The 18,444-nt window shown below is 42.2% G+C and overlaps 1 protein-coding gene across 1 annotated transcript in view; it reads right to left on the bottom strand.

Moving 5' to 3' along the window:
* Positions 1-17,615, bottom strand: part of EFCAB6 (EF-hand calcium binding domain 6) — a 253,299-nt gene extending 235,684 nt beyond the window's left edge. Inside the window, exons 1-2 of the mRNA XM_017529516.2 lie at positions 17,468-17,615; positions 3,503-3,609 (exon numbers count right to left, since the gene is read on the bottom strand). Coding sequence (XP_017385005.2) covers positions 3,503-3,573 — 71 coding nt within the window. The 5' untranslated portion in view covers positions 3,574-3,609; positions 17,468-17,615. The remainder of the gene's footprint in view (positions 1-3,502; positions 3,610-17,467) is intronic.
* Between the last annotated feature and the right edge of the window lie 829 nt (positions 17,616-18,444).

Here is an 18,444-nt window from a genome sequence, read left to right as displayed (position 1 = left end):
AGGAATTATAAGAATGCAAGTTGATTTACAAATATATTCTAAATGATAGGGTATTGCAAAAAAAAAAAAAAATTTAGCTGGTCATCTGAATTCAATTTAGCAGAAAAATCTGAGCTTAGAAACTGACCTGCCTCCACAGCCAGGCAACACCATAGCCACGCATTTGGGACGCAGCCTCCCTCCACCAGGGGGCTCCCCAGGCCTTGCACAGCCCCTGGACCTGCCGAAACCTCGGGGTTGCAGACACCTTCTCTCACAGCATGTTAGGTCTACCCCCACACACTGTAAGACCCACCCCATAAACCTAGAAATCAAATGAAAAATATGACAAACCTTGCAAAGTTGATATATTTTAATGGAGTAGGATACCACTGCTGTAACTGCTAACTAGAAAATACGTAGAAACATCAAAACACATTTAGGACAATGTCAAGAAAAAAAGTACAGTGGGGCATACACGACAAATACAACAGTGTAAAAATGTGCTGTCGCAAATAGACAGGGACTAGAAGACATGACAAAAATAGGTACCTGGGGATGATGGAGACGTTGATCCTTTGATGTTAAATGTTCTTTAATAAGCGTGCCATGGCATGTTCTAGACATCATGCCTGCCAGTGCCCATGAGGCAGGATGAGAGCTGGTTCCTGCCCACATCTCCCCTCTCATGGCCCCGTGGGTCCCTCAGCCCTGCTCCGCCCTGGCCGACTCCTCTGCCTTGAGACCTCCTGGAACGTCACCTCTGAAGGCCTCTCTGACCACCCTGCATCCTCCCTGTAGAGTCTCTCACACAGCCTGCACTTCCCCTGCACTGCATACGCCCCAGCTTGGCATTACACTTGTAGTTGGGAAATTATGAACTCCATTATAAGCTCCATGAAATAAAAGGGTGTTTTTACACCAGTCTACGCCGAGCCCTAGAGTACCCAGCACATAATTGCAGCTCCAGAGTACTGACAAATAAATGGTTTCCATAGCCCTGCCATTCACACAGCAGTCCTCCCAACACACACACACTACACATTCACCACACATACACCACAAACACATACACACATCACACCTTCCTCACACACATACCAAACACAACTCACCCCCACAGAAACACACACCTTACCAAACACACACACACCACAAACACACACCCACTACACACTCACCACACTCTCACCATACATACCACACACACTACACACTCACCACACATACACCACACACACACAAACACCTTCATCACACATGTACCAAACACAACTCACCCCCCTCAGAAATAAACACACCACATACGAGCCACCCCCAGAGAAAGACACACACCATACACACCAAATGCACACACACCACAGACGACTTATCCCCCACAGACACACACATAGAACAGCACACATGCACACCACATGTCCTTCTACTCTTGTATTTAAGACCCTCTCTTTTTTCCACCATTCAAGGTAGAAGTTTCCATACCATCCACGATTACTCACTCATACCCCTACTGAGAACTGGTGGCCAGTGTCAGCCAGGTTTCCTTAATGAACACCCTCCACCCCATGACGGTTCAACGTCTGTCTTCCCTGTCAGACTGTTCATGCCGTGGGAGCCAGGGTAGGGTCTCATCATGTGTCCAGCACGTCATCCTCCAAAATATGATGAATGTTAAGTTGAACCAAATTAAATAATTGTGTTTTGGATTAGTTTACACTAGCATGAATGTCTTGTTGCCCCACAGAACAGATCCTAAAGAAAAAAGCTTACATTGTTTTATTTGTAATACTCTGTATTGTGGGCATAAAAAACTAATTTCAGGAGCTGTCTCGGAAATTCACTATTACCTCATGAATATTGTCAGACCCACCACACCTGACGCGATGACAGACACAGATATGGCAACCGAGAAAACACCAGTTATGTCAGAAAAACTGACCACAAGCGTGCTGTCAAACAGTTGTTCCCATCTCAAAACTGTTTCACTCAAAGTCATTTAAAATGTAAGCGCTAACAACAACTATGCTGTCTGCCAGCTCCTATAAGCAGAAGAGGAGTGAGGACATCCTATTTAGAGTCAAGCCAAGTCCCAGCATGTCCTCAGATCCTGCAGGGTTGCAATGGTTTCCTAGCTTCAGGGTTCAGGAACTAAAAGTCTTGCTGCTGCTGCCACCTATTGCAGGAAATGTGAATCTAGGTTCAAGGAAAGCTGGATTGTTGAGCGGGCCCTGCTGTCCCAGTGACGTGGTGGAATGGTTCTCTGAACTCACTGCAGTTGTCTAGTATTTCCATTCATGCTGAGTACCAAATTAAGGTCATCCACTGCTAAAACCTATAAGCCAAGGCTTCCTGAGGTGATATATGTGAGAATTCCTGGCCGGGTGCAGTGGCCAGTAACCCGAGCACTTTGGGAGGCCAATGCGGGTGGATCACTGGAGGTCAGGAGTTTGAGACCAGCTTGGCCAACATGGTGAAACCCTGTCTCTACCAAAAATACAAAAGTTAGCCGGGCGTGGTAGAGGGTGCTTGTAATTCCAGCTACTCAGGAGGCTGAGGCCACTTAAACACCAGAGGTGGAGGTTGCAGTGAGCTGAGATCGCGCCACTGCACTCCAGCCTGGGAGACAAGAGCAAAACTGTCTCAAAAAAAAAAATAAAAGAGAGAGAATTCCTACAAAATGTTGGCACAGGAGTCAGCACTCAGTAAATGTTTGTTGCGTGAAGGATGGACAGAAACTAGATAGAGGTGGTAATGGTAACATGATCAACTTTTTTTTTTTTTTTTGAGACAGAGTCTCGCTCTGTCACCCAGCCTGGAGTGCAGTGGAATAATCTCAGCTCACTGCAACCACTACCTCCTGAGTTCAAGCGATTCTCCTGCCTCAGCCTCCTGAGTAGCTGGGACTACAGGCATGTGCCAACATGCCCAGCTAATTTTTTGTATTTTTAATAGAGATGGGGTTTCATCGTGTTAGCCAGGATGGTCTCAATCTCCTGACCTTGTGATCTGCCTGCCCCTGCCTCCCAAAGTGCTGGGATTGCAGGTGTGAGCCACCGCAACCATCCACATGATCAACTTTTTTTTTTTTTTTTTTTTTTTTTTGAGACAGAGTCTTGCTCTGTTGCCAGGCTAGAGTGCAGTGGCATGATCTCGGCTCACTGCAACCTCCATCACCTCCGTCTCCCAGGCTCAAGTGATTCCCCTGCCTCAGCCTCCTGAGCAGCTGGGACTACGGGCGCGCACCACCACACCTGACTAATTTTATTTTATTTATTTTTTTTGTATTTTAGTAGAGACGGGGTTTCACCATGACCAAGATGATCTCGATCTCCTGACCTCGTGATTCACCTGTCTTGGCCTCTCAAAGTGCTGGGATTACGGGCATGAGCACTGCACCCAGCCCATGATCAACTTTTAAAGCACCTTTCTCTTGAGACCTGAAGCCCCGCACAGTGACCTGGCTGCATACTGTGCAAAAGCTACATCAGCGAGCATAGACGTGCAGTGAAGAGGAGCATCTCACCTGGCTTTGGTACTGCCTGAAAGGGTGCCCTTGCCTTTGAAAGCATTTGTTTTGGTGCTATTTTGTTTCATTCCCTTCAAGACAAAGTATTTCTGACTTTGGGAATTCTGAAAAATAAGAGAACAATGGGGTTAGCACAGATTGGCGGACAGATTTTCTTATTCAGCCTATGCAAGCTACAAGAATGGAGACTGGGTTTGTCAAACAATCCAACAATTTGCAAGCTGCTGGAGAACTTAGGCAAATCATGTAAATTTCACACTAAATTGTAGGATTCCCAGGTGGAGGGATTTCGTGTGACCACCGTATAACAACCACTTCTCTTTCCATGTCTCAATGCAATACACACACATGCACATACACAACACACACATACATCCCCAGTGTGGTCCCTTCTGTCTTCCTCACAACAACCAGCGGTAAAGAAGGGGAGGTGGGACTACCATCTCCAGCTCTTGAAAGTCTGCTCTGTAACTCAACAAAAGGAGACACCAAATCAGAGTGGCTTTTCAGCAGTCACATGTTGTAGGGGGTTTGTCCTACCGGTCCCCTGAACACAAACCCTAGCCAGCCTTCCCAGACTGCTGGGACATCCCTTTTGGGACCTCCCCTATATAGGAAGGGCAGCATTCCAAGCAGTTACCAGATACAAGGTGAATCTGAGCTCAAAGTACCAACAGCTACAGCAGAAAAGGAGGCAGCACCTAGCAGTAAAGAAACTCTTAATATATCCAATAAAAACAAAACAAAAAATTCAGAGAACACTACACTAGATAACTAATCCTTCTATGCAAAAACATAGATGCACATCCAAAAAAGAAGCAGCGAACAGGGAATCATGATTTTCCCAAGCAAACAAAACAAAGAACCAGTAACTGATCCTAATGAAACAGTGATGTTTGAGCTGTCTGTCCAAGAATTCAAAATAGCAATTTTAAGAAGACTCTGTGATTTCCAAGATAACACAGAAAATCAATTCAGAACTTTACCAGAGAAATTTAGCAGAGATTGAAATAATTTTTTAACAATCAAGTGGAAATCTTGGAACTGAGAAATACATTTGCTGAACTGAAAAATTCATAAAGGCTACCAACAGCAGAGTGGATCAAGAAGAGAAAATAGTCAGCTTAACAACAGGCTATTTGAAAATACAGTTGGAGGGGGAAAATGAAAAAAGAACAAAAAGCAATGAAGATCACCTATAAGATATACAAAATTTCCTCAAAGGATGAAATTTTTAAAAAATTATTGGTATTCAAGGGAATTGATAAAGAGCAAGGGGTACAAAGCTTATTCAAAGAAATAATAATGGAAAACTTTGCAAACCTTGAGAAAGATATAAATATCCAGGTACAGGAAGGTGAGAGAACAATAAACAGATTTGACCTAAATAAGACTATTCCAAGGCATATAATAAACTCTCAAAAGTCAAGAACAAGAGAGAATCCTAAAAACAGCAAGAGGGAAAAAAACCAAATAACATATAAAGGAGCTCTCATTTATCTGGTAACAGATTTCTTAACAGAAATCATATAGCCAGGAGAGACAGGAACAAATTTTCAAAGTTCTAAAAGAAAAGAAAAACTGCCATCCAAGAATATTGTATCCAGCAAAGTTATCGTCCAAATACGAAGGAGAGATAAAGTCTTTCCCAGACAAATAAAAGTTGAGAGAATTCACCACCACCAGACTTGTCTTACAAGAAATGCCAAAGGAATTCAATGTGAAAGAAAGAAAACAGTAACATTCAGAAAAAACAAAACCAAAGATATAAAACTTGCTGGTAAAATTAAGTAAACAGACAAACTTGGGATACTCTAATACTGGAATTGTGGTGTGCAAAACTCTAGAATGAAGTCGAAAAGATAAATCTCTTAAAAACAATAATAGCTACTGCAACCTATTAAAATAGGTAATATAAAACTACATAAATTGAGGCAACTAAAAGTCAAAATGTGGGGCAGATTAGTATAGAGTTTCTTCTTATTTTTTGTTTGTTTATATTCTTTTTTGTGAACTAAGATGAGCTGTCATCTTTTAAAAATAATTTGTTATATCTGTAAGATGTTCCTGTAAGCTCATGATAACTGTCATGCAAAAACCTAAAAAGCAATAAATTAAAACATACTACCAGAGATAATCACTTAACCATAAGGAAAGACAGTAAGAAAGGAAGGGAAGACTTATAAAACAAACAGAAAAAAAGCAACAAAATGGCAACAGTAAGTTCTTACTCATCAATAATAACACTGAATGTTAATTGACTCATTTCTCCAATTAAAAGGCATAGAGTGGCTGAATGGATAAAGAAACCACACCCAACAATATGCTGCCTACAAGAAACCCGCTTCACCTATAAAGACACACATAGACTGAAAGTGAAGGGATGGAAAAGGATATTCCATGCAAATGAAAACCAAAATAAGAGCAGGAATAGCTTTACTTATATCAGATAAAATAGACCACAAATCAAAGACTATCAGAGCAGTGTGAAGAAGAGGTGAGATGGCCGCTTAGCCAACAAGAAGCCGTGTGCTACTACATCCTAAACCTGGCACCGACATCCAACTGCCATCACCACCACGCCAAAGAGAAATGCTGAAGGGGACATGAAAGAAGATAAAACCAAGGTGAAGGACAAATCACAGAGATCTGCAAGCTTGTCTGCTAAACCTGCTCCTTCAAAGCCAGAGCCCAAGCCCCAACAGAGCCCATGCCTTAAAAGGGCCCCTACAAAGAAGAAAGAGAAGGTACCCAAAGGGAAAAGGGAAAAGCTGACATTGGCAAGAAGGACAATAACCCTGCACAATATGGAGATGCCAAAACAGACCAGGCATAGAAAGCTGAAGGTGTTGGAAGATGCCAAGTGAAGTGTGCGCATTTTTAATAACTGCATACCTCTGATGACTGTACAGTTTGAAATACTATTTTTAATCAAGTTGTATAAAAATGCAGAATTTCATTTTACTTTTTAAGCTATATTGTTAGCACACAGAATACTTCATTGTTGTTTTTTGGGGAATACATCACCTAATAGAATGTCTTCAAAACTACATTGATGTGGAGAAAACACCTTTCCCTTCTAGTTTTGAGAGGCTTCCTCTTGGTTTCCACAAGGAGGGATTTCCTGGCTTTGACACACATAGTCACTTTGGCATGAAAGCCTTAAGGAGGGAAAAACAAATTCATTTTTATGTCCTCTTTTCTCTTTCTACCTTCAGCAAAGACTTAATTCCCTTAAACCGAGATGCCTGTTGGGACCTGACCCCCAATAATTGGTTACCAGTGTGTCAGGTAATCTGGGCTTTCCAGTGATGCCACTGAGATGGGGCCCCCTCAAAAGAGCAGTGGTTCTGTTTCTAGACTGTGGATCTTCAGATAAATTCTCTCATTTTCATTTCACTTCCTAAAAGTCATTGTTGGCTCATGAAAAGTTGTTCAATCCTCACTCTGAACTTTCCTTGTTCAGAGGATCAAATGAAGACGTCATAGGGTTTGATAGTGGCTTTCTGATTTTTAGTAGTCCATTGAAGAAGGGAGTTTGAAAGTTGTTAAACCCTGTTAATGATTGTCTGCCCATGTCCTGCTGAAATACCATGATTGGTTATCGAAAGTGTCTTTAATAAAGCTGGATATAGCTTGGCCTGGGAAAAAAAATTAAAACCTATCAAAAAAGAAAAGAAGGTCACTATATAATGATAAAGGGATTAATTCAGCAACAATTATAAATATATATGCACCCATGTCAGAGCTCACAAGTACCTAAAGTAAACATCACTAGATCTAAAAGAGACAGACTGTAATACAATAATACTTGGAGACTTCAAAACACTTCACTCTAAATGATGAATAGATCATCCAGATAGAAAATCAACAAAGAAACACTTCCTTTAAACTACACACTAGACCTAATATGGCTAACTGATATTTACAGAACATTTCACCCACTGCTGCAGAATACACATTTCATTTTCTTTTTCTTTCTTTAGAGATGGTGTCTTGTTGGATTGCCCAGACTGGACTCAAAACTCCTGGGCTCAAGTGATCCTCCTCTCAGCCTCCCAAGTAAGTAGGATTATAGGCATGCACCTTTGTACCCAGCTAGAATACATATTCTTTTCAACAGCACATGAAATATTCTCTAGAATAGACCACATCTTAGGTCACAAAACAAGTCTCAACAAATTTAAAAAGCATAAATCTTATCAAGTATCTTTTCTGATCACAATAGAATAAAACTATAAATCAGTACCAAAAGGAAGCTCAGAAACTCACAAACACACAGAAACTAAACAACATACTCCTGAATGACCAATGAATCAATGAAGAAATTAAGAAGGAAATTTTAAAATTTCTTGAAACAAGAAATGGAAACCCAACACACCAAAGTCTATGGGTTAAAGCAAAAGCAGTACTAAGACAGAAGTTTACAATCAAGAACACCTATGTCAAAAAAAAAAGTAAAAAGACTTCAAAGAAACAACCTAATAAGGCACTTCAAGGAACTTAAAAGGCAAGAACAAACCAAACCCAAACGTAGAAGGAAAGATATAATAAAGATCAGAGGCTGGACATGGTGGCTCACACCTGTAATCCCAGTACTTTGGTAGGCTGCGGTGGAGGATTGCTTGAGGCCAGGAGTTCAAGTCCAGCCCTGGCAATATAGTAAGACCCCATATCTACAAAAACTTTTTATAAAAAAATTAGCTGGAAGGTCAGGAGTTTGAGACCAGCCTGGTCAACATAGTAAAACACCATCTCTACTAAAACTACAAAAATTAGCCGGGCGTGGTGGCAGGTGCCTGTAACCCCAGCTACCCAGGAGGCTGAGGAAGCAGAATTACTGGAACCCAGGAGGCAGAAAGCTGCAGTGAGCTGAGATCAGACCACTGTACTCCAGCCTGGGCATCAGAGCAAGACTCCATCTCAAAAAAAAAAAAAAAAAGCTGGGAATGGTGGTAGCATGCACCTGCAGTCCTAGCTACTTAGGAAGCTGAAGCTGAGGCAGGATTGCTTGAGCCCAGGAGTTTGAGGCTGCAGTGAGTTATGATCCAGCTACTGTACTTCAGCCTGGGCAACAGAGCCCTGTCTCAAAAATAAATAAATAAATAAATAAATAATCAGAGGATAAAAAAAACAAAACTGAGACAAGAAAAAATACAAAAAAATCAATGAAACATGAGTTTGTTCTTTGAAAAGATAAAGTCAACAAACCTTTGGCTAGACTAAGAAAAAAAGAGAGAAGACCCAAGTTGGAAAGGAAAAAGTCAAATTAGCCTTGTTCACAGATGACATGATGTTATATTTAGAAAAAAAAAACTAACACTCCACCAAAAACCTGTTAGAAATGATAAGTTCAGTAAAGTTGGAGGATGCAAAATCAACATACAAAAATTGGTGGTATTTATACATATCAACAGTGAACAAACTAAAAAAAGAAAGCAAGGAAGCAATTCCATTTACAATAGCTACAAAGAATATAAAATATCAAGAAGTCAACTGAATCAAAGAAGTGAAAGATTGATACAAGAAAAACTATAAAACACTGATGAAAGAAATTGAAGAGGACACCAAAAAACAGAAAGGTATTTTATGTTCATGAATTGAAAAAATTAGTACTGTTGAAATGGCAATACTACCCACAGCAATTTACACGTTCAATGCAATCCCTACCAAAATACCATGACATTCTTCATAGAAATAAGAAAAAAAGTCCTAAAATTTACATGGAACCACAAAAGATCCCTAGTAGCCACAGCAATCCTGAGCAAAGAGAACAAAGTGGCAGGCATCATACTACATGACTTCAAAATTTACTACAAAGCTATCGCTATCATATCAGCATGGCACTGGCAGAAAAACAGACACATAGAACAATGGGAACAGAATAGAAAACCCAGATATAAATCCACACATTTACAGCCAACTCATCTTTGACAAAGATGTCAAGAACATACAATGGGTAAAGACAGTCTCTTCAATGAATAGTGCTGGGAAAACTAAATAATTATATGTAGAAAAATGACACTAGAGCCCTGTCTCTCACCATACATAAAAATAAAATAAAATGGATGAAAGACTTAAATCTAAGACCCGAAACTATGAAACTACTAGAAGAAAACATTTGGGAAATGCCTCAGGACATTGGTGTAAGCAAAGATATTTTGTGTAAGACTTCAAAAGCACAGGCAACCAAAGCAAACGTAGACAAATTAGAGTACATCAAGCTAAAAGCTTCTGCAAAGGAAACAACCAGTAAAGTGAAAAGACAACTCACAGAATAGAAGAAAATATTTGCAAACTACAAGGGATTAATAACTAGAATACATATATAAGGAGTTCAAACACTCAACAGCAAGTAATCTGATTTATAAATGGGCAAAATAACTGAATGGGCATTTCTCAAAAGTAGACATCCAAACACCCAACAGGTATATGAAAAAATGCTCAACATCACTAATCATCAGAGAAATGCAAATCAAAAGCACAATGAGATATCATCTCATCCCAGTTGAAATGGATTTATCCAAAAGGCAGGCAGTAACAGATGCTGGCAAGGATGCAGAGAAAGGGGAACCCTTGTACACTGCTAATGGGAATGTAAATGAGCACAGCCACTATGGAGAATAGTGTGGACTTACCTAAAAAAAAAAAAAACAGAAAAACTGAAAATAGAACTACCAAATGATCCAGCAATTCCACTAATGGGTATATATCCCCAAAACAGGAAATCAATATATCAAAAAGACATCTGTCTATGTTCATTGCAGCACAATTCACAGTAGCCAAAATAGAATCAACCTAAGTGACCATCAATAAATGAATGGATGAAGAAAATGTGGTACATATACACAATGGAATAGTATCCAGCCATTAAAACAATAATAAAATTCTGTCATTTGTAGCAACATGGATGGAACTGGAGGTCACTCTGTGACATTCTGATTAAAAAGTGAGATAAGCCAAGTACAGAAAAGAAGAATGTTGCGTGTTCTCACTCATATGGAGGAGCTCAAAAAGTGGATCTCACAAACATAGAGTAGATTAGTGGTTAGCACAGGCCAGGAAAGGTAGAGGGGAGGAGAGGATGAAGAGAAGTTCATTAATGGGTACAAATACATAGTCTGATAGAAGAAATAACACCTAGTGTTAGATCAGTAAGGTGACTATAGTTTCTAATAACCTACTGTACATTTCAAAATAGCTAGAAGAGAAGAATTTGAATGGTTCTAATATAAAGAAAAGACAAATATTTAAGGTGATGGATATCCCAAGTATACGGATTTGATCTTTACAAATCACATGAATGTGTAAAATCCCATGTACCCTGAAATAGGTACATGGATTACAGATCAATAAAAATAAATTAAAATTTTTAAAATAAAGAAAAAATAGGGCCAGGTGCAGTGGCTCAATGCCTATAATCCCAACACATTGGGAGGCCAAGGTAGGCAGATCACTTGAGGCCAGGAGTTTGAGACTAGCCTGGCCAACATGGCAAAATCCTGACTTTACTAAAAATACAAAAATAATTAGCTGGGTGTGGTGGTGGGTGCCTGTAATCCCAGCTACTCGGGAGGCTGAGGTACAAGAATCACTTGAACCCAGGAGGCAAATGTTGCAGTTAGCTGAGATCGCACGGCTGCACTGCAGCCTGGGTGACAGAGTCAGACTCTGTCTCAAAAAAGAAAAAAAAAGAAAAAAAGAAAAGAGAAAGCATGCAATACTTCTCCAGGGCATAGAGATTGAAATTCAATTTTTTTTTTTTTTTTGAGAGGAGGTCTCAGACTAGAATGCAGTGGTGCAATCTCGGCTCATCACAACCTTGCCTTCAGGGCTCAAGTGATCCTTGCACCTTAGCCTCAGCCTCCTGAATAACCGGGACTACAGGTGTGTGTCACCACACCTGGCTAATTTTTGTAGAGACAGGGTTTTGCCATGTTATTCAGGCTGGTCTCGAACTTCTGGGCTCAAGGGATCCTCCCACTTCAGCCTCCCGAAGTGCTGGGATTACAGGTATGAGCCACTGCACCAGGCCTGAAATTCAAACTCTTAATTGCGGGGTAGAAGGTCATTTACATTACTAACCACCTGGCTTCAGGTGACCCTTCCAGGTGCCATTACCTCCAGGCATGCTACATGCTTACCCAGTGCTCCCAATACACCACGTAGTTCCTCACTTCTGAGTTCTGGTTCATGCCTGTGCTAGAATTGCCTTCATTCTTTTGCACCTGGCACACTTCAATAAATCTTTTAAGACTGAGGTTATATCCCCTTCCTTCATGAGACCTTCCTATCGTCCTTAAACAAAATTAATCATGCCTTTACAAAAAACTTAAGTCTTATAGGTGTGCTTTGCTAATAGTTTCATTTAATAAAGAAAAGAACAAATAAACAAAAGCCACTCGGAATTCCATCACTTTGCTGTGGGGCTGCAGAGGTGGTGGGAGGGTAAAGCATGAAGCAAAAGTATTAAATTTTCCCATCTATTCCTCTAGTTCTACCTCAATTTTCACTTTGATTCTCTGCTTCCAGACCTTTCTGTTGGCCACTGTTAGACAGCAAATCCCTCCAGTGAAGAGGGCTCCACTTATCTTTTTCACTCCACACGGCATAGCATGCAGCAAGCACCCCATTCACCTTTGCTGTTGACGGACTACAGTCATCAACACGAACACCGCAAGGGATAGAAGCTTAGACTAATTTTACCCTTGATTTTGAAAGGTAAACAATGTTCTGAGTATGACCAAGGCACTGTGAGGAGTTCTGTAGCTCACCCCTGACTTTCCACCATCCTCAGCTGAGGTTTCCAAAACAAAGAGAATTTTGAGATATTAATGAATGTGATTACTTCAGAACTTGGTGAGGTAGAAATTGGCAAGGATCATAAAAACTAATACCCCCAAAATAAGCTTCAAGTCACAGACCAACAAATACACTTCTTAACCATAGGCAAAAGCACAGTTAGAAGGCTATTTCACTGATACATTTGTTTCTGTGCCAGGGAAGTATTGATGTCCAGTTTTAAACACATGCTATTTATATCAGAATCATAACAAAAGTGCCATGCATCTGCCTTGGCATCCGGAGAAAAAAACATTCAACACAAGAGCAGAAAGTGTGCACAGCCAAACAGAAATGGCAGCAGAAGCAAAAATTGTTGGAACTGTATCATGCGGGGGGGTTGTGGAAATTATTACTCGACTAAATTGGAAAAAATTGTAAGCAACACAAAAGGTTTTGGCACTTAGATACAAACACTTGAGAAAAATCTTCTCCTTGTCTATACTGATATCAAATGGATGTTCTGTTATATTTTGGGACACATCAACTATCAAGTTCCCTTTATAGCATTCCACAGACTTCCATATATACAACAGCCATTTACTGGGCATCTACATTCTTCAACAGTGGGAAAATCAAAAGCCTTGGCATCAAGCAGGCATGGGGTCAAACTGGCTCCACTACCTACCGCAAGAACTTGCAAGTTAATTAACCTCCTCCTGACTCAGTTTCCTCATTTGACAAAGGGAGATACAGTTGCCCTCAATAACCATGGGTTCCACATCCATGGATTCAACAACAGATCCAAAATATTCAGGAAAAATATGGATGTTTGTGTCTGTACTGGCCATGTATGGACTTTTTTCCTTGTCTTGATACAGTATAACTATTCACATAGTATTTACATTTTATTAGGTATTATAAGTAATCTAGAGATAATTTAAAGTATATGGGAGGATTGTGTAGGCTATATGCAAATACTATACCATTTTATATAAGGGACTTGCATATCCATGAATCTAGGTATATTTGAGGGGATGCTAAAACAAATCTCCCAAAGATACCAAGGGACAAATGTAGTATCTCTTCTTCAAGCAAGTATTCTTAGCATGGAATCAAGGCCCATGTGTGTGCTTTTGTAGACCTCCAGACTCAATGAGATACAAAACTGTGTGTGAGATGATTTTTCTAGACCACTTCTCAAAAGGTAGGTGACCCCAAAATGGCAAAGGCCACTGCTCTACAGGCTGTAGATGGATTGCAGGTGACATTCATAGAGTGCTTGGCATATAGTGAGCTTTAACTATTTGGTGGCTGTTATTTTTAGGCCCTGAGGACATACAGAAATATAAATCAGAGCACTGGGCAAAAAAAAAAAAAAAGGTAGACAGTTATAGGTTCACCTCAGAATATCATAATAGCAGAGAAAAACAAACAAACAAACGAGTCCAGAAAAAAACCCAGCAGGAAGAACTGGCAGGGCGGAGACACCAGGCATGTCACAGCAGTGGGATGAGCACCGCCCGGGAACCCCCAGTGCTTAGGCAGGCCTTGGCATACAGCAGGTGCTCAGTAAATAATTGCTAAGTAAATGAGCAAACAAACGACTGAAAGCAACCCAGGATACAGGATAACACCATTTACAATGTCCCAGAAGAAAAACTAAATTCAGGAGGTGTTACTGAAAACTTACTCTTCAGAAATCTTTCAAATATTCAATTCAAATGCTATAGTCCACATTCTCTCCCTGAAGAGTGAGGATGGTAAGCCCATGCTTTTGTCATTGAGCAGTAATCTAGGTCCTTTCAATCCTCTGTGATGAGCCCTGTGAGAAATTTCTTTTGGACCTATTTTTCCAGATGAATCAAAAGACCATATTTGCCTGGAAAAAAAGAAATTTTATTACCTTCTATTTTTTTAACTTTTATTTTTCCACGAGTTGACAAGAAGCTCCCAGCTAAATTTACAGCCCAACTTTATTAACTGTTATAGATGATCTGAGTATTCTTTCTTTCTGATACCCTTCTATTCTGTCTATATTTTTAATGATTGTGATTTACATGTTTCTATTTTGCCACATTGTAGTTATTCTTACAAGTCATCTCAAAGCCCTGGCAGGACTTGTAGTTATTTGAGAGCGCGGTAGAGTACTCACCAAGAACACAGGTTATTGTCCAAGTGTGTGCTGTTATCAGGCCGTCCTGGAGTTGGAGCCACACTCACTACAATTTATCAGCTTTGTTAAGTCCCTTAACCTCTCCGTGTCCCTGTGGCCTTTTGTGTCGGTTGTTTGGTTGGCTTTGGTTTGTTTGTTTTGAGACGGAGTTTATTCTTGTTGCCCAGGCTAAAGTGCAACGGTGTGACCTCCGCTCACTGCAACGTCCGCCTCCCAGGTTCAAGTGATTCTCCTGCCTCAGCTTCTGGAGTAGCTGGGATTACAGGTGCCCACCACCACACCCGGCTAATTTTTAGCATTTTTAGTAGAGACAGGGTTTCACCATGTTGGCCAGCCTGTTCTCGAACTCCTGACCTCAGCTGATCCACTTGCCTCGGCCTCCCAAAGTGCTGGGATTACAGGCATGAGCCACTGCGCTCAGCCTGTTTTGTTTTTTGAGACAGGGTCTCGCTCTGTCACGCAGGCTGGAGTGCGATGGCATCATCATGGCTCACTGCAACCTAAAACTCTTGGACTCAAGTGATCCTCCCACCTTGACCTCCTGAGTAGCTAGAACTAAAGGCACATGCCACCAGAGAGATGGGGTCTCACTTTGTTGCCTGGGCTGGACTCAACTCCTGGCCTCAAGCGATCCTCCTCCCTTAGCCTCCCAAAGTGGTAGGATTACAGGCATAAGCCATCGCACCCAACCTGCACTTTTTCATAACCAACTTGTGAGGACTAAATTTAAAAAGCATGAAGAACCAAACTGTGCCTGGCACACAGTTAAGTGTTCAATTAGTATTAGCCAGTAGTAGTATTAGTAGTTGTTGTAGTAGAAATAGAAGTAGTAAAACTGTGGACAAATAGATGGAAAGAAAAAGTAACAAATGGTACCTGAAACAAGTAAACAAAATACCAGTGAAAGATCAAAACCAAAAACAGAAAATGAAGCTTTTAATACTGAAAGTATATCATATTCATGTTATCTCTATTCACAGTTTTCTCAAACCTGTCTCTTCTCCTTACACATTCTCTTCCAAAAGGTGACAGTATCCTAGGCAGCGCTGAATTGAAAGTGAATTAATATGTAAATATTACAAGAATCCAATCTATATAATTGTGCAAGCTTAGACCTGGGATATTTGTAGACATTCTTCACAAAAAGATCACTTATGGTATTTAAAAGAAGACAATGACTGTTAGCTTTTTTTTTCCTCACTCACAATTTCTCGTTTACATTATGTAGTTTATTCTTCAATCCTGGCAAAGGAAGGAGACATCTGGGGAAAGCTTCTGTGACTCTCAGCATTTACAAACCTTAGACAACCACTCTTGATACACAGCTGCACAGAAGCTTTACTAAAGCAACTGCCTTGTTAACAGCCAGTGGCCTCCCACCAGATTCCTGATCTAGGCAGGCACCAAGTTACCTAACAGCCTCATGGAGCTGGCTCTGTCTCCAGGCACCAGTCAGCTGCAGGGATCACAGCATGCGGGCCATAGAGATCTCTGTACATGGGGAAGAAGTGGATAGCTGGAACAGCGCAGCTTTTCCTTGGAGAGGGAGATTTAGTCTCAAGTAAGCACTTATTGACAAATATCTATGATCACCTATCATGAACCAAGCATTAAAATGAGCATAGAGGAAAAAGGGAAAGCACAGATAACTAAAATAAAATACTCCTCCTCAAAGAATCTTGCAGTAAGATTGACTGGGAGGCAAATATCTTCACATATAATCAAAGGGCCCATTTTGACTCACTTTCATACCCTCAGAACTTAACCAAGTAAATGTCTGCTGAATTAAAGGCAATGGATAAAAGAGATGAACTGCAGTGTGTGAAAGCAGAATTTATTTACAACATCTCCGTTAAGTTCACCTATTTAGGAGCACACATATACTTTAAGAAACATTATTAAATTACTCTTCTTGAAAATGAAGGCCGGGCATGGTGGCTCATGCCAAAGCGGGCAGATCACTTGAGGTCAGGAGTTTGAGACCAGCCTGGCCAACATGGTGAAACCCCGACTCTGCTAAAAATACAAAAAGTAGCCGGGGCTGGTGGTGGGCGCCTGTAATCCCAGCTATTTGGGAAGCTGAAGTACAAGAATTGCTTGAACCTGGGAGCCAAAGCTTGCAGTGAGCCGAGATCACACCACTGCACTCCAGCCTGGGTGACAGAACAAGACTTCATCAAAAAAAGAGAGAGAGAGAGAGAGAAGGAAGAAAAGGAGGGAGGGAGGGGAAGAAAGAGAAAAAGAAAAAGAAGTAAGCGTCCTCTTAACAGGGGCAAGACATCCTAAAAGGCAAAGATTTGGAGAGAAGGGAAAGGAGTAGGGAGTGATTTGGATAAGTTTCAAGTAAGCCTTAGACAGATGTACATCTCACACAGTGCTTCCAAACAAAATTTCTGAGGGAGGCAGGGGTAATCATGTGCAGTGCAGGCTAAGGGGGAAGAGTGTAAGAGAGCAGAGCTTTTGCCATGAGACAGAAATGGGATTGAATTCTGGGGCAGAAACTTCCTATGATAGTTGTGCAACTTTGGAAAAGCCCCTTCACCCCACAAGCTTCAGGTCCTCGTCTGTCTACAAGCAGGGAGTCAATCATGATATTCACAAGACTGCTGTGGACACAAATGAAATCAGGGGCATGGGACATGTTGTAAGCTGGAGAGACTTAGGGCATTTCCACACGCATTTCCCAGCTGGTCCTTACAGAGAGGCAGGGAGGAAGACGTCACCACCGTCGGCGTTGTTTATCTTGTCTTTTCGACATAAAAGGTAAGCTCCAGGAACAGGGGCCCCACTATTCCCCACAGGGCCCCAGGACCTGCAACGTGCCTGGCACAAGCAGACGCGCCGTGAACAAGTGCTGGGTGAATAAACGAATCACTACCCCTCCGTCCCTGAGGGTGAGCAGCAGCGCCGGCCTCCTCAGGCCAGTGAGACCCTAGGAGCTGCCCGCCCGCCCGGCCCCTTCTCGGCCTGTCGCTCGCGAGTGGCCACCCCGAATGCAGCCTTACCCGGGCCCCCTCCTGGATTCTCCGCCTAGCTGGGCCGGCACCTGTGTGCGCGGATCCCAAGCCGAGGGGTCTCAGAGGCGCTGCCCATTCGGCGTCTCTAAGACGCCGTTCCCTGAGTGACGACGACAGTTGCTGATTGGAGAATGAGCCTGTGCGCCTGGCAAGAAGCAGAGTGGGGATTGGTCAGCTGAGATGAGCGAGGAGGGCGCGGGACCAGGTTCAGCTCTGCGGCTCCGCCCCCGGAAAAGTTTCCGCCGGAAGTTCCGTCCCCCGGGGAGCGGGAACCGGGGCGACTGGGGTCTTGGGAGCAGGTGTCTGTTACGTGGGCTTTAGCACGAGCTGGGCGCTCGGCCGGGTCCCACCGAACTGCTTAGGGCCTTGTGGCCGGGGGAAGCCAACCCCCTTCTCTGAGAAGCAGAATCTCCATCTGTAAAAGGCTAGCGTGCCCACTGGGGTCTGTGGTCAGGATTGACGAGTCAAGTCCGCAAAGCCCCTACCGCATCCTGCGCCCTCAGGGTGAGCACTGATGGGGACTCGCATGCGCCACCAGGTAGCGGGTCTTGTCACTGGGTCCGCCCGTCTGCTCGCGGAGACTTCCCCGTGAGGACCGTGGCTCGCCTGCTTTGTCCACCGTGTAGCCTCAGCCTCCGCCCATATCCACAGTAGGCATCCATTCCATTGGTATTCGCTAAATGAATGAATTATGACTAAGACAGAGGGCCGAGTGGAAGCGCCATCCATCATGTGAGTGATAGTAATTGTTGTCGCTGACCTTATGGAGCACTTCCCTTTGCCAGGCACTCATCCATCCTGGGTATGTACTTTACATGTAATTGTAACCTTCATTTGTCTGCACAGCAGCCCTGTGAGGCAGGTGCTGTGGTTATCCCCATTGTACAGATAGGAAACTGAGGCACACAGAGCATTTTGTTCAAGGACACACTTTCAGTCAGGGTTAAGAGCAGAGTGAGAACCCA

Source organism: Cebus imitator, unplaced genomic scaffold (assembly GCF_001604975.1).
Source record: "Cebus imitator isolate Cc_AM_T3 unplaced genomic scaffold, Cebus_imitator-1.0 Scaffold59, whole genome shotgun sequence".
Classification (NCBI taxonomy): domain Eukaryota; kingdom Metazoa; phylum Chordata; class Mammalia; order Primates; family Cebidae; genus Cebus; species Cebus imitator.
Note: the sequence above shows the minus strand (reverse complement) of the source record. Positions and strands in the feature narration are given on the sequence as shown.